This window comes from Oncorhynchus clarkii, chromosome 12, assembly GCF_045791955.1.
Source record: "Oncorhynchus clarkii lewisi isolate Uvic-CL-2024 chromosome 12, UVic_Ocla_1.0, whole genome shotgun sequence".
NCBI classification, from domain to species: Eukaryota; Metazoa; Chordata; class Actinopteri; order Salmoniformes; family Salmonidae; genus Oncorhynchus; species Oncorhynchus clarkii.
The window spans coordinates 27,008,888-27,031,487 of NC_092158.1; the positions used below are offsets into that span (position 1 = coordinate 27,008,888).

Consider the following 22,600-nt stretch of genomic DNA (forward strand, 5'->3'; position numbering starts at 1 on the left):
AAGCACAAGCATTTTGCTACACTCGCATCAACATCTGCTAACCATGTGTATGTGACCAATTTTTAAAATTGTTATTTGATTCTAGATACCCGCATTATCCCCTATTCCCATGTTGAGACTGCTGCTACATTTTTTGACAGGGTGGTTGTCAGCCTCTGCTACCAACACCCATGACTAGTTAGCCTCCATAAGTCAGAATACTGGAAGTGCGTGAGAAAAGCTAATAGGTCTACAAAACTCTTCTAAAATCTCACTGACATGAAGATGACCCTAGGTACAGGACCAAATGACCATAGTCAGATAGGGCCTTTGATAATTGTGATTGGCTCATTTGTTGTAGCGTAGAGAGCTCACGAGAAAGCTGTAGCTTGTGGATTTCCCTCCGTGGTCACTTTTGACACCTGTTGTTGATTTAACATTGGTGGAAAAGAGAAAAGATTGGTTGAAAATGACATTAGTAGTAGCTTTCATGCTAATTTAAAAAGTGTTTACAGATGGTTCCAAGGATCCTGATAGTGGATACACGGGAGCGGGAGTTTACATTGCTGAATTTGATGTGCAGATATGTAGAAGACTAACAGATGGACTGTCTGTATACTCTGTCTGTATGCTGAACAGTTGGCAATGGTAGTTGCTCTCCAGTGGGTGAGGACGCTCAACCTATTAGAATTGTATTATGCTCAGATTCTTTGTCTGTACTGTGTAGTTTATCCTCTGGTAACTTTAATATGAGTGATCTACTATTGGAGGCATTGACTCTATTAAGGAGACTTGAGAGAGTGGTTGTAGTAGTGTGTTTCTGCTGGGTCCCAGCCCATTCAGGTGTGGGAGGGAACGGACTTGTAGACCAAGTGGAACAAGATTCAAAAGGCGGGACAGGGTGGGGGTTTGTTAGAAGTTAGTAGGGCTCTTTTTTTCATGTTCTTAGGTTGGCATTTATATGTCCTCCAAAGAAAGGTCAGTGGAACACGATTCAAAAGGCTGGACGGGGACGGGGGTTTGTTAGAAGGGCTCTTTTTTTCATGTTCTTAGTAGTACATGATTAGGTAGAAGGGTTTCGTGTTTTTGTTTGTTTTGATCATTGACCATTGTTTTTTGACAATACACTCCAGTACAGTAGGTGGCGCTATGCACTTCTAACGTCTGTTTGCAGACCGCCATAGAAGAAGAGGAAGTTGTAGCTTGAAACTAGCCACACACCGCAGTTTGGTGGTGGTTGCATGCAACATTTTAGCTAGCTACAGCAACATTTCATATTTACAGGTAAATGCACCATACTTTGTAGAAGTCTATCATAATTTATGTTTGAATCATTAATATTATATTTTAATAAAGTTACTGTATTAGAATTAGTTAGCTAGTGATTTAGTTTGACTGCTAGTTTGCATAAGGCAACGTTAGCTTCGTAACGTTAGCTAGCAGATAGCGTATTGGAAGCTAGCTAGCTATTAGCTAACGTTAGCCAGTAACGTTATTAGCGGTCTCTTTGCAGAGTCATAAAACATTATATGCTTACCATGCAAATAGCGAGTTATGTCTATTGTATAGATAGTATTGAGATTCTATATATAATAATGGGCTAACATGTACCTATCTAGCTTTCCAGGTAGTTAGCTAAATAGCTAGCATTAGCTAGCTAGCATTCTAACTTGCAAAAATGGAGACGCCAGGTGAGGCGCGCCAAAAGGCAGCAACGTTGCCATAGCCAAACTAGCTAGGGGTTATTACTAGTTACCACAGCCACAGAGTAAAAATGGCTATATCGTAAAAAATAATGAAAACAAAAATGAACTTTTTGGGCTTAAATTAGGGTTAGGCATAAGGTTAGCAGTGTGGTTATGATTAGGTTTATAATCAGATTTTACGAGAAATTGTATAAATAGGCGGGGTTTAGCCATAAATGTAATTATTCCATTGTGGCTGTGGTAACTAATGACAACTGCTAGCTAACGAGTACCAAACTTTAGATAAATTGACCTAGCTAGCTAACTAGATATATGCCTTCACTCGTGTGATCTCGTGGTCTAGAATAGCGGATCCACAATAAACTAGCAACTTGTGGCTGTAATTTCTCAAACCTACCACCACATTTGATTTGACATGAGTACAAATCGGTTGTCATGTGAGACTGAAGCAAACCATTGTTTTTGTTGTTTCGTTTCTCTTAAATTGTGATGTTAGGTGCAGTATGGAACCCTCAGAGCATCCAGAAACCTCAGCCACTTTTCAAATGGCCAATGAGAATGTACATCTAGACCTGCTATCCACACAGACTGATATGGACCTGTTTTCTGGGCACACTGATATGGGCCTTCTGCCTGCTCAGACTGATGAAGACCTACTGTCTGCACCGAGTGATATGGACCTGCTGCCTGCTCAGACTGATGTAGACCTACTGTCTGCACAGAATGATATGGACCTGCAGCCTGCACAGACTGATATGGAGGTGGCCTACTCTGGCTCACTGGGAACAGAGGGACACAGTGGGGAGCAGCAGGCCATTGACGAGTTGACAACCTTTCTCACCCAATCTGAAAGAGAGAGGCTGAAAACTCAGGACAGTCTGAGCATCCTGGGGGACCCAGACTCACTGGAACTGTCCAAAGTCCAGGTGGAGGACTTTTACAGCCGCACAGTCCTTCCAGAACCATCAGACTTTCAGGAACCCTCAGTCTTTCCAATGCCCTCTGTCCTTCCAGAACCTTCCGTCCTTCCAGAATCCTCATACCTTCAAGAACCTTCGGGCTTCTCAGAGTCCTCAGTCTATCCAGAACCCTCATACCTTTCAAAACCCTCAGGCTTTTCAGAGCCCACAGGCCTGCCAGAACACTCAGACTTCCAAGAGCCCTCCGGTTCAGCCACAGGCCTCAGTCAGGATGAGTGGGGCAGGCAGGGTCACACAGAAGCCTGGTCAGAAATGGGAGCTGTGCCTGGAACAGACAGACTGGAGGTCACCGAGGGAACTCCGACTGTAACTGGGACACAGATGCCAGAGACAGGAGAGGAGCAAATGGACATAGTGCATGAAGATCCCACTGCATCTGTTCAAGATGAAGTTGATCCAAATATGCCTTCTATAGTCAGCGTAGAGAGCTCACACTCTGAGGATGGTCCAGGCAAAGAGGAAGCCTTATCATTCTATGGATTGGTGCCAAAGGTAGAGGGCACAGCAGAGAAAAAGAGTGAGAAAGAACAGCCTGTGGGGGGCGGTATGTCCCCACTATCATCCTGGGCCCAGCCATTGACACCAGGTGAAGGTGTGTAGTAAGGAACTTTAGGTTTTTAGGCTCATAAGTTTATTAACTTATGTCACACATACATAGAAGTCTCAGTGCCACAAATAGTTTGAGAAGGATAAAGGGAAATGCAAAACTTGATTTAGGCTTAATTACACATCTTTGAGAAACGATTAGCAATCACCTCTTCAAATAGCCATGTCAGTTTACATATAGTCTGCATCTACTATGTCATGAACAGCCTTTAGTTACTGATGATCGATTGTGTTTCAGCTGAGGAACAACCTGAAACTGAGGTCGCCGTCGAAGATCCAAATGGTCAAAAGACTACGGTAAAAAAAAAACTTTCCATGAATTCTAAACATTTTCTGTAAAATTAAGTTAATTACTGTTAGTTACTCTTCTCATTTATTGTAGGGGAGAAAGAGAGGTCGTCCTAATCGTGGAGAAGGGAGGAAAAATACGCAAAACATGTCTGATGGAGGTAAAACGTCTTTCGTAAATCTGCTTAGCTAATTCGTTTTACCTCGGTCTCAACTATCATTTTGTAGGACTATTTTTCCAATTATATGATTATCACGCTGATCTAAATGCGTTGTCTTCTGCTGCAGACCAGCTAACGGACAGCGGTTCTGACGATGCAGCTGATGATCCGAGGGACACAGACTTTGACCCCGCACGGTTTGGCCTCCGGCGCTCCACCAGGGTCTCCCAAAGGAGCCAGAGCACTCCGCCCCCCCGCCTAATTTCCCCGAAGTTGTCTGGTCCTGCCTCTACCCCTGCGTACACTCAGAGGTCTGGAGGACCCCCTCCACCCCGGCCGCCACCCCCTCGCCAGCCTACTAGGGTCCTCTGTGCCAACTGCAGTGGGATTCTGCAGAGCGGACAGACTGCCTACCAGCGCAGGGGTCAGCCTCAGCTCTTCTGCAGCTCCACCTGCCTTAACTCCTTTGGCAAGAAAGCCCCCAAGAAAAAGCCCTGTGCTTTCTGTAAAAGGTAAGCCTCTCAATAGATATTCAATGAATGTGTTCTTAGTTTCTGCTATTCCTTCCAGTAAGGACAGTGGATTTTATAACATTCCTCATGCTATTTCATAGTAAAGTAAGTGTTAACGTTGTGCATCGTTTTGATCTCAACAATATTTGTGAAATTTACCTCAATGTTTGTGTCTTCTATTTTAGGGACATGGGGAATAGAAAGGACACCATGCTTGCACAGGTTGGCCAGTCACAGTCCTTCCAAGAATTCTGCAATAGCACTTGTCTTTCCCTGTATGAGGCCCGGCTGGAGAAGGGCCCGACACAGCCCCCAAAACCAAGTGCCCCTGCCCAAAGATGCAGCGTGTGCAACCACATGCGTGAGGTACCAAAGCTTTCGCCATAACATTTTAGATGATGAGCTCCCAGCCATAGCATATCTCTTAGTTGTCAATCAAATGTATTTGGCTTCAGTCAAATGGGTGGGCAGGCAGGCAAGTTCCCATTCAGTTGTCAAAACGTGGGTTGGGACAAGCATGCGTTGACAGGCAAGCTGAAGAATGGTGAGCAGGTTACTTTTTCCCCATCGTTTATCTGTGCAATTTTGACGGCCAACTACAAGCTGAAAAAGTTTGAGGGTTTATCTACTGTTCCCTCATTAGATTTTTAGCTCATCTCGCTCTGGCTAACATTAGTTGTTGATCTGGTTGTTTTTGATGTACATAGGCACTTGAGGGGGAGAGAGCCTACCTTTTCATGGTTGTTTGATCAATAGGGCTGTAAAGTTCACAAATGTAAGAGGACTCCCGTCATGTTTACATATTTGCAGAAATCCATTCAGGTGGCTTTTGGCGAAAGCTTTCTAATAAACTTAAGTCTCACTGTTGCTGCTGCCTGTAAACACACAGTCCAGTTCAAAGTGAATGATTAACCTTTATTTAACTAGGCAAGTCTGTTAACCTTTCTAGCGCGCCCCTCGACAACATTCCGCTGAAAGGGCATCGCGCAAAATTCCAAAATATTTTTTAGAAATATGTAACTTTCACATATTAACTTGTTATGGCTGCAATCCCACTAACGGGATAAGTGTCATCAACAACCGCTGAATAGCATAGCGCTACATTCAATAAATGGGGTGGCAGGGTAGCCTAGTGGTTAATTAAGAGCGTTGGACTAGTAACCAGAAGGTTGCAAGTTCAAACCCCCGAGCTGACGAGGTACAAATCTGTCGTTCTGCCCCTGAACAGGCAGTTAACCCACTGTTCCTAGGCCGTCATTGAAAATAAGAATTTGTTCTTAACTGACTTGCCTAGTTAAATAAAGGTATAAAAAATGTACAAAAAAAAAATAATACTACAAATATTTATATTCATGAAATCACAAGTGCAATATAGGAAAACACAGCTTAGTCTTTTGTTAATCCACATGTCGTGTCAGATTTTGAAATTATGCTTTACAGCGAAAGCAATCCAAGCGTTTGTGTAAGTTTATCGATCGCACGACAAAACATTAAGTACACTTAGCATCAGGAAGTTTGGTCACGAAAATCAGAAAAGCAATCAAATTAATCGTTTACCTTTGATCTTTGGATGTTTTCACTTAACGAGACTCCCAGTTATACAACAAATGTTCCTTTTGTTCCATAAAGATTATTTTTATATCCAAAATACCTCAGTTTGTCGCGTTATGTTCAGAAATCCACAGGAAAGAGCGGTCACGACAACGCAGACGAAAATTCCAAATAGTTTCCATAATGTCCACAGAAACATGTCAAAAGTTTTTTGATAATCAAGCCTCATGTTGTTTTTAAAATATATAATCAATAATATATCAACCGCAAATGTCTTTCACAGTAGGAGAGGGAAAAGCAATACCTATTCAGACTCTGTTGCGCGAGCAAAACTCATATGACCACTTGACGCGATGTTATCGTTCTGGCTCATTTTTCATAATAAAATAAACTATGTCTGAAGACTATTGTCAAATGAAAGATAAACATCTTGTTAATCTACCCATCTTCTCCGATTTAAAAAATGCTTTACATCTAAAGCACAGCATATGATTATGTTAGGTCACCGCCAAGTTGAAAAACACACAGCCATTTTTCCAGCCAAAGATAGGAGTCACAAAAAGCAGAAATATAGATAAAATTAATCACTAACTTTTGATGATCTTCATCAGAAGGCACTCCCAGGAATCCCAGTTCGACAATAAATGACTGATTTGTTCCATAAAGTTCCATCATTTATGTCCAAATAGCCACTTGTTGTTAGCGTGTTCAGCCCAGTAATCCATCTTCATGAGGCGCAGGCACTTCATCCAGACAAACTCGAAAGATTCCGTTACAGTCCTTTAGAAACATGTCAAACGATGTATGGAATCAATCGTTAGGATGTTTTTAACATAAAACATCAATAATGTTCCAACCGGAGAATTCCTTTGTCTTCAGGAAAGCACTGGAATGAGAGGTAACTCTGTTGGGAGCTCTCGTCATGAGACCAAGGCTCTCTGCCAGACCACTGACTCAAACAGGTCTCATGAGCCCCTCCTTTTATAGTAGAATCCTCATTCAAGTTTCAAAAGACGGTTGACGTCTAGTGGAAGCCCTAGGAAGTGCAACCTCATCCATATCTCAATGTGTATTCGGTAGGCCAAGCTTTGAAAAACTACAAACCTCAGATGTCCCACTTCCTGGTTGAATTTTTCTCAGGTTTTCGCCTGCCATATGAGTTATGTTATACTCACGGACATCATTCAAACAGTTTTAGAAACTTCAGTGTTTTCTATCCAATACTAATAATAATATGCATATATTAGCATCTGGGACAGAGTAGGAGGCAGTTCACTCTGGGCACTCTATTCATCCAAAAGTGAAAATGCTGCCCCCTATCCAAAAAAGGTTAAGAACAAATTCTTATTTACAACTGCGGCCAAACCCGGATGATGTTGGGCCAATTGTGCGCCACCCTATGGAACTCCCAATCACGGCCGGATATTATTCAGCCTGGATTCGAATCAGGGACTGTAGTGACGCCTCTTGCACTGAGATGCAGTGCCTTAGACCGCTGCGCCACCCTGGAGCCCATATTGCTATAGAATATTCACAAACGTCATTACCAAACACAATGTTTTAAAATATGAAAATGACCATATCTGAGTAGTCAAACCAAAGTTTATTTGTATTGTGCGCCTAATACAACAGGTATACCTTACAGTGAAATGCTTACTTACAGGCTCTAACCAACTGTGCAAAAAATGTATTACGTGAACAATAGGTAAGTAAAGAAATAAAAACAACAGTAAAAATAACAGTAGCGAGGCTATATACAGTAGCGAGTCTAGAACAGCAGCGAGGCTACGTATAGGCACCGGTTAGTTGATTGAGGTAGTATGTACATGTATATATGGTTAAAGTGACTATGCATATATGATGAACAGAGTAACAGTAGTGTAAAAGGGGGTGGCGGGACACAATGCAGAGAGCTCGGTCAGCCAATGTGCGGGGGCACTGGTTGGTCGGGCCAATTGAGGTAGTATGTATATGAATGGATAATTAGTGACTGCATATATGATAAACAGAGAGTAGCAGGAGTGTAAAAGAGGGGTTGGTGGGGGGCACACAATGCAAATAGATGGGGTAGCCATTGGATTACCTGTTCAGGAGTCTCATGGCTTGGGGGTAAAACTGTTGAGAAGCCCTTTTGTCCTAGATTAGTAGCTTCGTATTCTTTCTGGGTGTGTGTATGAACAGATTTTAATATGATTTGATGTTGCTAAAACGCTGTCAGTTCCATTTAAATAGACCAACAAGAGTTCCAAACCTCTCTGCCGAAACCAGTTATTTTTCAGTTTTCCCTTCCCACTCAGACCACTCCCAGACAGTCCTATCATAATTTTTGCTTGACTATTTTATTTGCAAACAATCAGTAAGGTACTTAATTGTTACATGGAAATGATTTGATATTGAGATAGAAATGGTGGCATTGGACCTTTAACACAGTATGACTACACTTCCACAATGCTTTGCTTATGGTTTAAAATGCTGTAGGCATTTTTGTTAGTCATACATTATATTGAAGCTATTTTAAAGACTGCAGCGTCTACTCTAGCAACAAGTCAACATTTTATGCTTACATTGAAAAGCTGGCATAAGCCTTACTTGTTCTGATTTGAGTTTCCCCCACCATCTGTTAGTCATTTGTCAATTTGTACAATAAAATGTATTAAAAATAAGTAGGCACTTTTTAATGCCAAGCACTGCAAAACCACACAATAATGTGATTATGGTATACCTTCTTTAAAGTTGTCTTTCTGTTGGAAATGCTGGTTAGAGATCTGATCAGCACGCTTCAATTCGAGCTCAGTCAATGTAGTGTATGTGAAGTGTTTGTCACGTCATGGGCTTTTCCCAGAAGTAGTGACAAAGAATACTTAAACCCTAGTGACACACATTCCACGGTCACCTCATGTTGATATTTCATAATTGAAAATATTTTGTGTGTAACTGGATCTATGCTGGGATTATGGAGTCTGCATGAGACAGGAATTCTGTCAAACTTTGAAATCAATATCGACAAGTTTATGCTGCTATTGAGTCTTTTTGTATGCTATGAGCATGCAGCAGAATAAATTATAACCAACTACAAGATTTTGGTCGACTAATGGGAAATGAAAAAGGGTGGCATTATTTGAAGTTAGGATTGATAGAATTCAGCCCCGAGTTTCTTACTTTCCTTCCCTCTTCTGCCTCAGATCAACCATGAAGTAACCATGGGCAACATGATTCACCTGATGTGCAGTGATGCCTGCTTCAACCGTTTCCGCGCCACCAAGGGCCTGAAGACCAGCTGCTGTGACGCGTGTGGCACCTACATCAACACCTTCACCTCCCGGGCTGAGTACCTACTGCATGAGGGCCAACAGAGGAGGTTCTGCAACTCCTCCTGTCTCAGGCTGTATAAGATGGTGGGTGCTTATATCTACTTGAATGTACAGTCCTGTACTATTGAGTGATACGAGAGTGATTTGTCTGCTTTGTGTTTAATCAAAGTGTCGTCTTTGATTTCAGAAAAACACTAAGGTGCTCTCGTGCCAGTGGTGTAGGACTCTGTGTAAGAATTTTGAAATGCTGTCTAAAGTGGATCAGTATGGCAAGACCAGACACTTCTGTTCTTTGTGCTGTATCGCCTCACATAAAGTTAAAACTTCTGGGGACACAGGTACATTCTACTCTTCTTGTTTACTACTGTATTAATTCACCTTTGCTTAATCTGAATGTATTAACGTGATGTCTGACTGTGAATGGCTTTTCACTATTATTACATCTGCTTTTTTTCCAGTGCCCAGTGAAGCCTGCAGTTCCTGCAAAAGAAGCCCCTCTGAACCTTACTACTGTAAAACAAATGAGGCCGTGTACGTCTTCTGTAGCCCTAGCTGTTGGAGCAAATTTCAGGTTGGATAAATCCATACCCTTAATAGAGTTTGGACAACACTACAACCTACAGATGCATTGTCCAGTATTTAGTCACAACATGGTCTGCCAGATGTTTATACAACACTTTATTTTGTATTAAATGTACATTTGAGTACCTCAGTTGTTCAACAAAAAAAAGTGGTGATGGATTCTGAAAGTGAAAAAAGGGAACCGTTAATATTTACAGTGTGATGCACAGGCTTGGCCGTAGGTGCCCGTTAAGCAGAAAATGCTAGTTAAAATGCAGACCAAGCAGCTGCAGTGGGGAGTTCAGCCTCACTTCTGGAGCCCGTTAAAATAAAAACTCATCATTAAGCTCTTTAGTGTGGAGAGGGTCACCCTTTGAAAGCTTTTGCCTTTATTCTACCGAAGAACCTATGAATTAGGGCTTGGTCTGTTTCTTCAAAAACCTTGCAATAAAATCTCTGAGAATGGGCTGAGACATTCTTGAGTCCCTCTTTGATACTAGTTCTGTGGGGTTGCTTGTTGTTTTTTTTGCCTTGGCTTAATGTTTGCTGCTCATTCTCTTCTTGTTAAATCTCCAATTAAGAAATATACTCTTCTTCACAGAGCAACAGTCCCAATGGAGACCTCTACTTCAACTGTCTCTCTTGTCATAACATGTTCAGTGGGGTACCAGAAATCCTAGACTGGCAGGTAATCAACATTTGCATTTTACATGCATTGTGCCAAAAAAAAGTGGTTTAGTGAAAACTGTTATTTTTTTCAAGACTACTTCAAAAAGTACATCCAGGATTCTGTGTGGTCCTGTATGGCTCAGTTGAGAGATAATGGTGCTTGTTACACCAGGCTTGAATATATTATTATTTTGCTTGCTTTCAGGACTCAATATATCAGTTCTGCTGTAAGGAGTGCTGTGAGGACTACAAGCGTCTGAATGGTGTGGTTTCCGTGTGTGAGCACTGCAACCAAGAGAAACTGCTGCATAAGAAGATAAAGTTCTCTGGGGTGGAGAAAACCTTCTGCAGTGACGGTTAGGATGATGCATGCATTTCTGTGCTCATTTTTATATGCAATAGATTGTCGATTTACATGGAAACACTTTACTGTGTCTCTAGGCAGAGACTTATGTTTTTTTGTTGTCTCTTTTTTTTACCAAGGTTGCATTCTACTGTACAAGCAAGACTTTGCTCAACAACTGGGCCTGTGCTGTATAACCTGTACATACTGTTCTCAGACCTGCTCACGGGCGGTCACGGAGGAACAGGATGGCAACACATGGGACTTCTGCAGCGAAGATTGTAAAAGCAAATACCTCCTGTGGTACCTGAAAGTATGTCCGAACAATAACAATGCCATATTTACATCATGACCATATGACTGACACTGAGAAGTTTTAAATGGCTGCCGGTACACAGGCTGCATTCAGTTCACCCTCTTTTCACTGCATTGTCTGTTGTATGGTAATATAGACACTTTTTGTTTGAGGAATGATAGCTTCAGAATGTATGGGCTAAACTGGCACAATATTGTCATCATGACAGAATGAATCCAGAATGTGCATGATTTGCGATCAAATTGTGTTAGCAGTGTCCTCTGTTACCAGGCTACAATGTATGTGCTGTATGTATGGTTTTTGTGTGTTTTTTGAGCTGTGTGTTCTCTTAGGAAGCACAGTGCCATGCCTGCAAGCGTCAGGGGGAGCTCCTGGAGACCATCCACTGGAGGGGAGAGATCAAACACTACTGTGACCAGCCGTGCCTCCTACGCTTCTATAGCCAACAGAACCAGCCCAACCTAGACACCAAGCAGGGCCCTGGGAGCCTGCTCAGCAGTGCGTTTGCTTCACATATAACAACACATGCAAACACAACACCCATACTGTATTGATCATAAACCCAGTCCATACATGGGAATTGTTTTTTCTAAGTATGCTGTGTTGTAATATAATTGTTTGTTTGATTTTCACTGTTTGACATAATGTTACAAAGTTACTGCTATTGTTTTTGTGATTTCCCTAAAATCTGTAAAATGTAAACACATGTTCGTCTCAGTAATTCGCTGTTAAACTTGTATATGTTTACTGGACTTACAGCTCATTCCCCAGAGTCTACACCTCCCCCTGCAGCTATAAAGACAAGTGAAGTAAGTGTGCTTTTTGACTTGCTGCTCCAAAAGTTGGGGGGAAATGCTACCGAAAGGACACAAAAATAAATTTGAGCTTGGCTTTTACCACGCATACAAATGTATTCTCTGCTTGGAAAAAAATGTGATTGGATTTTGAAATAAAGCAAAGAGCTACTTTTCTCAAATTTCTGCTGAGTGAACATCCAAACATTTATTTATGTCAATGTTTGTTATTTCAGGCCACAGGAAGAGGCCTGAAGAGGACTGTAGCCAAGCCTGCTCCTCCCTTCACTCTACCTCTCTCCCAAAGGAACAAATCCTCCATGTGTAAACCCATGATGGCCACTACTGGTGTTGCATGTAAACCTGAGATGAAGTCCCAGAGTTGCCAGACAGGTAATGGCGAATGTAATCCCATGTCCCTTTCTGTAGACTGGTTGGCTGACAACATAACGAAAATGATGCGCAGCAATCAATGATTCTGAATGGTCAGCTAGCAACAATGACAGGAAGATGCCAAGTGGGGAATCGTAGGTGGTTCGTTTCAGCCCATTGTAGACTATATGACCAAAAGTATGTGGACACTTCCTCGTCAAACATGTCATTCCAAAATTATGTGAATTAATATGAAGTTGGTCCCACATTTGCTGCTATAACATCCTCCACTCTTCTGGGAAAGCTTTTCACTAGATGTTGGAACATTGCTGCAGGGACTTGCTTCCATTTAGCCACAAGAGCATTGATGAGGCCGGGCAGTGATGTTGAGCAATTAGGCCTGATTTGCAGTCGGCATTTCAATTCATCCCAAAGGTGTTCAATGGGATTGAGGTCAGGGCTCTGTGCAGGCCAGTCAAGTTCTTCCACACTGATCTCAAGACACCATTTCTGTATGGACCTCACTTGGTACATGGGGGCATTGTCATGCTGAAACAGGAAATGGGGGCCGGTTGCAGACGATTTTTACGTGCTTCAGCACTCGGCAGTCTCGTTCTGTGAGCTTGTGCGGCCTACCACTTCGCGGCTGAGCCGTTTTTTCTCCAAGACATTTCCACTTCACAATAACAGCACTTATAGTTGCCCGGGGAAGCTCTAGCAAGGCAGAAATTTGACGAACTGACTTGTTGGAAAGGTAGCATCCTATGTTGTTGCCATGTTGAAAGTCACTGAGCTCTTCAGTAAGGTGATTCTACTGCCAATGTTTGTCTATGGAGTTTGCATGGCTGGGTGCTCGATTTTATACACTTGTCAGCAATGGGTGTGCCTGAAATAGCCAAATCCACTAATTTAAAGGGGTGTCCACATACTTTTGTGTGTATGTGTGTATATATATATATATATATATATATATAAATATCTTATTGATACCATGTCTTATTTTGTCTGTCGTGTCTAATTTAATTCTAGCTAGCTAACCAACAACTGTAACGATGTAGTTGAGACTGCTCATTGTAAGTTTTCAATTAATGTATGTTTTCTATAAACATTTGGAGACTAAATATAGTTTACATAGTCAACATTCTAAGCCAACCCTGTCTGTTTTGCCCCTTAGTTGCTCACACAACAACCAACCCATCTATGGGACTCACTAACACTGTATTTAATATTTAAGATCTATTCTTTTAAGAATCAATAGGTGTATATATCATTAATTTATAAGTCCAAAAATGGATATTGCAGCTAAGGATTCTAGCTTTAAACATAATATCCCTATGCATATGCTAAGAGCTTTATGTTAAATCAGGCCAACAATTATATATTATATTAGCAATTGCAACAAAAAAAAAGCACCTTCATGGTTTTAATAAATTTTGTCTGGTTGTTTCAGATGATTTCTTGCAGTCCCCACCTGTGGTGTTGCCAGTCCCTGTACCTGTGTTTGTTCCTGTACCTTTGAATATGTACTCTCAGTACACTCCCATACCAATGGCCCTCCCTCTGCCGGTGAGTTGGTTTTGTCTAGGTCCTGTTGTGTATTGTGCAAAATTTACTCTAGGCTTATCGTCATTCATTTAGAGTCTAGAGTAACTCTTTGTTTCCAGCCAAACGTGTTCCTTATGGGTGCCTACACACGGCTGCAATCTGTGGTTCTCTAGAGTGATTGTCCTATTTGTCTGCTTATTGTTTTTCTCTTTATTCTCTGTTAGATCCCTGTCCCCATGTTCCTACCCGTCACACTGGATCATATCGATAAACTTGTGGAATACATAAATGACCTGAAACTCCAGATCCCATCTGATCCACTGGAGGCTGACATTCTGGCCATGGCAGACATGATAGCAGAGGAAAATAAAGGCAAGGGCTCCTCCGGATCTCTCTCTACTTAGTCAACTTGCCATTGATGTTCTAGATATAATTATTGTAACTATATGGTGGCTATATGTGTTTATTTAGATCTGGACAGTGATCAGAAAGCAGGCCCGTTGCTGAGGGACTGCACCTTATTTGATTCTTCATCCCAAGATGACATCCTCTCCATGGCCGTCAATATGGCTGATGTACTGACTGAGCCAGGTCAAGACCCAGTAGATGAGCTCACCAAAGGCAGGTTCAAGCTTTATAATATGTCATGTCTAATGCAGGGGTCTCATACAGATTGATAGCTCGCCAAACAATTCTGAAAGTACATGCATTTTTACATGCACGTTCCACCGCAAACTGTCATAAACAAATCGCCCAAGTATCAGACGCCGCAAGCTCCTTGCTACTATCTAATCAATGCAACATTGACATTATCCCACCCCTGGTTAGCAACTATTGGCTTAAAAAGACAAACCTAACACAATATCTGCCAATTCATTTCCAGTAATATTTCCCCTGTCTGTGTGGTGCGCGAGCTTGTCTACCACATATGTGTTGCCAGTTGATGTGATACCGTCTACTGGGTTGAAAGAAATACTTTCCCCAGAACCTTCTCAATTAAATGTTAACTGCAAAGCAGGCTTACCTGGCAGAAGTATTTCATGAGTTAGTATACCATTTGTTATTTGCCAACTTTGCCATGAAATGAGCAGCAGCGGTACAGAGCCATCCTAGACGACACATTCCTCACTCGCAATTAAAGGCCCATTGCACTCAATCCAAATGTATTACTTTTCTTCCAGACCTAAAAATGTTATTTTGGTTTGATTTAAGCATTGACATGGACTCCGAACATCCAATGTCATTGTTTTCTATGAACAATTGTAATTTTGAGATTAAAAAATATATAAAACCAGAAAAAATAAAACCAAGGACATAATTTGGGAAAATATAAAACAGAATTTGGGGTGGGGGTCACAGATTTGATAGGGCCCCACTTAGTGTTTTATTAAATCCTTAAGTCTATTGACGCACCTGTGCTTCAATCTAAGTAACACAACAACAAAAAAACATAAAAATCTGTCAGTTTAAGCTTTTACATGGGTTTTTATCTTAATCCACTGCAGTCGCACATGTCAGCCTTTCTGCATCTGCGGTGAAAGGTGGCCAAGCTACATCGGTGTTTGTCAAACCATGAGACATCCTGAAAATCGGTTTTCTCAAACGGTTTGGCCTAGAAAACTAATATGACCACTCTATGGAAAGATGAGACTCACAAACACGATGGTCTTCTCCATTTTGCTTGAAGTCGGTAATGCTGATGTGCCAACTTCTGTCTGTCGTGTCAACCGTTTTGGCTAAAAACTAATATTACCCCACTGTGGAAAGGGGAGACTCATGAACACGATGGTGGCTGAAGGCAACCCATACAAATTAAAGGAAGTTTGGAGGTAATTTTGTGCCAACAAAAACAAGGGGTTAGTTATGTGTCCAAAAAACATATTTCCTGAGGTTTCTTATCTCCTAGATATAGGACAGACACTTCAAAACCTTAATCATTATTTATTTTTTTACTTTTTATTATATATATTTTTTTGCTATTTTTGAATGTGTTATTAGGTGCATTTCTGTGGGCTATAGTAGTAAAGGCCAAATTCTATATTTTATGAATGTTTTTTCATCCCTAAAGGGGTCTCAAAATTCCAAATCAAATAGATAAATGATCCATATTCCATGTTAGCTTAGTAGAAATGCCCCCAACGACTTACAGGACCCCGGGAAGAGTTGCAGGGGAGAAGAACAATGTGCCTATTTGAATGCTATAAAAAAAAAAAAGGAGTAGCTCGCGAGATGTTTCGTTTTTTTAAAGTTGTTCTAATGCGGTAAAAGGTTGGAGACCCCCCCCTGGTCTGATTAGTTTGCTTTGCTTCCTGAGATGTGTAAACGTACACTATAATTGCACACACTCTGTCAACAGTCTATGATATATATATTTTGTGTCCATTCTCATGTGTTCTTTAGCTTCCCTGGACCTGAACCCCAATGTTGATTTCCTCTTTGACTGTGGGATGCCGCCTCATGCTACTTCAGCAGAGCAGAGCGCCGACGTCACTGTTCAGAAGGTATAAATAAACACAGCCTATAATACAAGCGTATTTTGTCTGTTTTTTTCTAGACCTTACAATGACTATCATTTTGTATTGAATGAAATAGTGTCATAAACGTTCAACTTATTTGAGAGACGCATAGGATGCTGGACATCAGGAAAAAGCTGGCACCAACATGGAATGTCTTGGTGTCAGACTTACTGGGGAAAAGTGCTCATGTTCTGCATACTTAAACAGCTGCAACAGGGTCCCAAAGGTGAAATGGCTGAATAACAAATATATCTCTGGCGGAAGGCAGGCAGGCATGGTCCCCAACATGCAGCTCATGTAACATAAGGCAACAGTCACAAAACCGACAAGATGGACTGTTTACCAATGAACAGTGTCCTTAAAACAAGAGAGTATTTGACATATATACTGAAATGTTTACTTTTGCGCTTTGGCGGTCTCTTGGACCAGACAAATTCTTAATGATCAATGCACGTGTAGAATTTATGTAATGGGTGCACTCGGAAGAGAATATGAGTAACTAACTAACCAACTACAGTAGCTACCCCTTAACAGGTCATAGCAGTGTGATGTCTAATATAGGCTTTGTGTCACAGGGACCCAAGCGTCAGGCCATGTCAGAGATGACCCTACACGATCCCCTGGACAGTCAGCCTCTCGGCGCTGGTTTGAACAGCTCCCTTGGGGTTAAAGCCTGGAGGTCATGGGCCCAAAGCAAGCACTCGGACACTGACTACAGAAAACGTAGGATATCTCTTGACTGGAACTTTAAATGTACCTGTCTTTGATAGCTCTGCTTTGAGTTTGATAGATATCCTTTGAGTAAAATGGGCTGTAATGTTTCAATGTAATCCTGATAATAAAGTGCCTGTAATTTTCTCCCTTATAGAGAAACCATTAGACCTTCTCGTGTGTAGTCCTGAGGAACTGAACCATGGCCTGTCGCAGTTTGTCCAAGACATTGTTCATCCTAGAGGGCCGTGCTACAAACCTGACAGTGTATTTTACCTCTGTCTGGGGATTCAACAGGTCTTGTAGTTAATATTTGCAATTTGTGGAAGAGGGGCTTATTCAAATCTTACATGATTTTATTTTTTTATTATACAGTGTTCAACTAAAACATTTGAGCACAGTGGTCTTGTCTTCTATATTTTCCAGTATCTCCTTGAAAACAACCGGATGGTGAATATATTCACAGACCAGTTATATGTCACCTTCGCTGAGGAGCTGAATAAGATTGTCAGCCAATGGCTACCTTCCATGTCACCTAATGGTGAGTTCATATTTCTATTTTATTTTCACACATTTTGTCTGTGTTGTATTTGGGGTGTAAGTAATGTGTTTGGGTGCAGGTGGTCTCGGTTCTCGTGTCCTGGAGGAGCACCTGTGGGAGTGTAAACAGCTGGGTGTGTACTCTCCCTTTGTCCTGCTCAACACTCTCATGTTCTTCAACACCAAATACTTTGGTCTGACCACTGTGGAGCAGCACCTCCAGCTCTCCTTCTCTACAGTCACGCGCCAGGCCAAGAGGAGGTCTACACCACATGGCATGGTCAAGTCGTCTAGTGTCTGCTACCACCCAAAATCACAACACAAGAGAACAAGTAAAGGTAAGAGTTTGTGTGACTAGCCAGGTTTCTATCTAATTGATATATGCGAATATTATAAAATCTGCATAAAGAAAATGTGCTTTTTCCCACCAGTGTTGTGTTTCCACCAAACAGACTTGTTGCAGATAAGTCAGTGTGTGTGTGATGGCGTAGTGGACACAACATACTTTTCTGCTTAAATTTTCATGTACCGAATAAAAATCTAAAGTTCAATGCGTTTCCATTGCATTTTCAACTCTACTGATAGTTTTGTCACAAACTGTGCCTACTCTGGTCTTGGCACGTGTGCTGTAGCCAACAGCTCTCAGATACAGTGCAGGTAGGCTAGTCTACATGATGAGATTGCTATGGATAAGAGTGAGAATATTTGTCAAGCGGCAGTAAAGCATTGATCATCATGTCACCAGAATAAGACCCTCGATATTTATTAGAAAGGGGCATTAAGATCACCGTGCACTTTAACCACCCTGTAAAGTTCATCATAATTTATTTCATCTGTAGCCTAATAAACTGCATGCTTTTACTGCCCGAGTTGTAGTGAAAGGACCACACACCATATCATTGCGTGACTCTTAAGTTTACTTCTATATGATGGTTATTATGTCAATATTCACACATGAATGCGTTTCCACGGCCATTTCTCGCATAATTAATTATACCAACATTAAAAAGATCCTACCATGTCGAATGGACAAATTATCTGTCAGCATTTATAAAATTGTTTCGAAACTACATGTCTCCATCACAGCTGTTGTCAATTTTAAAAAATATACATATATATAATTATGGTACAAGTCACAACACAACATTGGCGTTAATTTGTCATTTTCATGTCTGAGATTTGATTTGGTATAACAAAGCCCAGTGAATGAGAAGTGTTAATATGCTCCTTAGCCCAATGGATGATTGGCTAGTTGTCATTCCCAGTAACCAATGAGAGATTGTGTTGCTTTGGGTCATGGGTCATGACCCCAGCTTGGGGTGGGGGGAGCAGGTTGCCTATCTTGAGTTGTACCACATTTCAGCTGAATGACAGGGGGCCTGACCAGGGCTAGGGTATGGAGTCATTTTACATGAATATCTCCAACTAGGTGAAATTCAATCTTTGCCTTCATATTTAGAATGTTTGAAAGTCTAGTATAGTGTTATGAGGTCCAGTTTAGTGGTAAGAATGTATTTTCCAAAACATCCTTAGAATACTGTGCTTGTAGATATCATACGCTATTTTCAACTTCAGTAATTTATATAATTTGTATGTATGCATTGTAGGATCTTTGCCTTTATCTGCTGAGGAATGATGGTTGACATTTGTCTTAAACCCAGGTTGTAAGGTTATTATTAAATCCCCTTATCACTACAGTTTTATTTAAATGCAATTAGATGGTGATGGGCAATTCTCTTAGGCAGGACCACCACTCCTAAACATGGTCCTGCTGACCTCAAAGAGCTTCCATTGAAGATAAACTGTTAAACTCTCTTCCAGCGATCAAATAACATGGTGCTAATGAGTTGTACTGCTTGGAGACCAACTCCTGTGAAATTGTCCTTGTGCCAGTTGTTTATTTAAAACATATAGGTTAGCCTAGACCCACATCTCCATCCTACTCAGTGTTTTTCTGATTACTGGCATGTTCTGACTGAAACATAATCACGTGTTTTAACGTAGGTCTATTTTCAACTTGGCCTGACCATTCTCTGGATATCAGTGTCACTAGCTAGATTCCTCTGGCTTTGTAGGTCAGTTTGAAATGGATCAGTTTGGTACTACTTTGGTGGTTTTATGCTGATGTATAAAATTAAAAAGAGGATTTTAGTGTGACATTGTCACCTGTTGACAGTTGGTGTTCTATGAGTGCTTGTCTTAACTATTCCAAATAACAGTGAGAGAGCTGTTGATGTAGGAGAAGGAAGTTGTTGTGCCCCCCCCCCCCATACTGCTATTTGCAGTGTGTCGGACGGACAGCTATTTATACCGCAAAGTGGAGTTCTTTGAAGAGCTGCTAAGCATGGGAGGTGTACCATGGTATGCGTCTTAGAACTGGCCCTGGCCATACACACTACAAACGCCAACCCCTGGCCTGCCACTGTTTGGGAAAACCAGGAAGCTAAAAGGAGCAACTCTTGAGTTGTGCAACATGATATACGAGTAGAGAATCACTGACCGAATGTCTGAAAAGTGTTTTAGATGTAAATCAACGTTGGATGAAACGTGGACTTGTGACCTTCATGACAGCCAAAAGTACCTTTTTATGTAGGAAAGACCCTGTCCATTGCCAAATCATATTAATTTTAATAACATTTTTATAGTATGACAGACAGTGACATAAAAAACTAAACTGTTCCCCATAACTGTCTGGCGATCAGCTTAATCAGTTTAGCTTGGCACTAACTGTAGCCAAGTGTTAAAATAAACACCAAGGGAAGTGAAGTGAGCGTGTACTCTGTTCTGTTTACACACAGAGGGCGGCTTGGGAAAGAGGAAACGGGATGAGCCTTCTGAGCTGGAGCAACAAGAGAACCGGTTGAACCCTCTCAGATGCCCAGTCAAATTCTTTGAGTTCTACCTCTCCAAATGGTAAGCAATGTAGACTGGCCAGGTACGCACAACTGAAACGCCAGTTGAAGGACTATCCCTGGGTGTCATAGATTCTGAATGGGTTTGATACATTGCAATGAATACATTTAAAGTGTATAGTTTATTTTGTTAGATTCACATATGGCTGTGTTCCTACAGCTCAGATGGTGTGCGGAGCAGCTGCAGTGCGTTCTACCTGCAGCCAGAGAGCACATGTATGGCTGAGAGTCCTCGCTGGTATTCTGACATCCCCATGGACAAGGGCAGGCTGGGAATTATGCTCAACAGGATCCTGGCTGTCAAGGATGTCTATGATGAGCACCCGGGACAGGGAGACATGGACTGACAGCCACGCAACAAGTTTATATATTGATGCCGCTAGCACAAGTTACTTTTTCCATTTTTTTTATTTAGTAATTTAGACGCTTTATCCAGAGCGACTTAGTGAGTGCATACCTTTTCGTACTGATCCCCCGTGGGAATCGAACCCACAACCCTGGCGTTGTAAGCACCATGCTCTACCAACTGAGCCACACAGGACCCACAACCCTGGCATTGTACTAACTACAATGCCTTTAGTTGTTCCATGGTTGTTATATCACCCCTACACAAATAGTTCATTGAGCATTTCCCCCATAGAATTACCATTGTAGCTAGATCTGTATAGAAACTATATTAGCACTGCCGTATACCACCCTCAGTTCAGATAATGTATTTGGAACGCTTAGGTACTTTGGGCATCGTCAAAGACAACTAGTTGAAAGGTCTGGTTTGTATTGGAAACCCATATATTTGTTTGTTATGAAGTGTGCAGAACAGCTGTATAAAAGTACTTTACTTTAGTTCATAAAACTATTTAATTGACACTGCATTTAACTCCCTATGCCAGCCTCACTGGATTTTGTTTCATTCAAAAGCTTAATGTTCATACACTGATAACATAAACAGTAATGTTCAACTTAAACACTTTAAATCTGTGTTTACCCTGTGGCCAGTGAGGTGGAAACCATTTATTGCTGCAGGAGATGTTCACATGTACAGTATCAAGAAACTCATAGTCATGGTAGACCTTTTACTTCATAGCTAATGTGTATATATATTGCCCCTCATAATTCCTTATTGTTACAATCATATAACCAACCGTTCATTAAACCACACAAAAGAAGCCTAACTTCATGATAGAAATCTTTTATTTTAAACTTTTTGATCCTGCTTAATTGTCTTTCATTTACAAACTTACGGTATAATGCATTTTATGTCCTGAATGTCTTGAGAAAAGTTGATTATGTACTATAAAGTTTATTTTCTGTCTTTTTCTAATTGAAGGAATCAAGAATGAATGTCTTGTACAAATTCTTCATAAACAACAGTTCACTATTCATGGTTGTAAAATCAAATGCATGTTTTATCTTAACAGACAAATGTAAACTTTCTAGTGGGTAGTCTGTGCCAAAAGCATTACACAGACGAGCAATTGCTTTGGTATTATTACCCGTCAGAATAATCGGCATATTATGGGTTCATAAGGAAACAACTTGTTTTGGAACACTGAAATATTATACTGTGCATGGCAACTGTTTGGCTGATGAGAGAGAACCTCCAACAATTACTGTTTGCATACCCAAACTAACTCGTTTATGAAGATTTGTACTTCGATTGGCCTCTCTCTTTGCAATCAGACTCACTGGCAACCCTCTCCAGTTAGCATTATGGCACTTGTCCTTTACCTCTGGGAGTTGTGCAAGTCAGACTTGGGTCTTGTCGGTTGACCAAGGGATTGTTCTGTACAGTAACATAACAGGAGCCCACCTCTGTTTCTAGCACAACACATGGCATCTGACATCCTTTTCAGTTGAAGTTACATTTTGAGGAGTGAAATGTTTCATGAGAATTAACTACCTTGAACAATTAAACAAAATGATCATATGCTTTACAGAAGGTTTTTGTTACTGGCCCCTGATAAATGAGGTGAACTATCCTGTTTTTTAAGTCTGTTTTCACCCCTCAAATTCCCACTTTAGAAGGTTTCTTATTCACGTAAAATCTGGTATACAGTAGGGCAAAAAAGTATTTAGTCAGCCACCAATTGTGCAAGTTCTCCCACTTAAAAAAATGAGAGGCCTGTAATTTTCATCATAGGTACACTTCAACTATGACAGACAAAATGAGAAGAAAAAATCCAGACAATCACATTGTAGGATTTTTAATGAATTTATTTGCAAATTA

The 22,600-nt window shown here is 41.1% G+C and overlaps 1 protein-coding gene and 1 non-coding gene across 2 annotated transcripts; one reads left to right on the plus strand and one right to left on the minus strand.

The window, feature by feature from the left end:
* Positions 1 to 1,163: 1,163 nt before the first annotated feature.
* LOC139422939 (zinc finger MYM-type protein 3-like) lies at positions 1,164 to 22,303 on the plus strand. Its single transcript, XM_071174432.1, has 25 exons — positions 1,164 to 1,263; positions 2,182 to 3,257; positions 3,510 to 3,568; positions 3,654 to 3,720; positions 3,848 to 4,232; positions 4,418 to 4,598; positions 8,966 to 9,178; positions 9,282 to 9,432; positions 9,553 to 9,665; positions 10,257 to 10,343; positions 10,530 to 10,680; positions 10,808 to 10,980; positions 11,316 to 11,481; positions 11,743 to 11,792; positions 12,014 to 12,170; positions 13,600 to 13,715; positions 13,919 to 14,066; positions 14,166 to 14,315; positions 16,095 to 16,195; positions 16,786 to 16,933; positions 17,079 to 17,218; positions 17,348 to 17,462; positions 17,542 to 17,799; positions 20,260 to 20,374; positions 20,534 to 22,303. Exons 2-25 carry the CDS (start codon positions 2,189 to 2,191, stop codon positions 20,718 to 20,720), a joined length of 4,500 nt encoding a protein of 1,499 aa, XP_071030533.1. The 5' UTR covers positions 1,164 to 1,263; positions 2,182 to 2,188; the 3' UTR covers positions 20,721 to 22,303.
* On the minus strand, positions 20,841 to 20,916 carry trnav-uac (transfer RNA valine (anticodon UAC)). The gene has a single exon. It is a non-coding gene; the product is annotated as a tRNA-Val (tRNA).
* Positions 22,304 to 22,600: the final 297 nt, after the last annotated feature.

Excerpts from the sequence above, each read along its gene's own strand:
- LOC139422939 (XM_071174432.1), top strand. The coding sequence starts at position 2,189 with ATGGAACCCTCAGAGCATCCAGAAACCTCAGCCACTTTTCAAATGGCC. Across the intron at positions 16,196-16,785 it reads CCGACGTCACTGTTCAGAAG|GGACCCAAGCGTCAGGCCAT; the intron begins GTATAAATAAAC and ends TTTGTGTCACAG. Across the intron at positions 17,800-20,259 it reads ACACAAGAGAACAAGTAAAG|AGGGCGGCTTGGGAAAGAGG; the intron begins GTAAGAGTTTGT and ends GTTTACACACAG.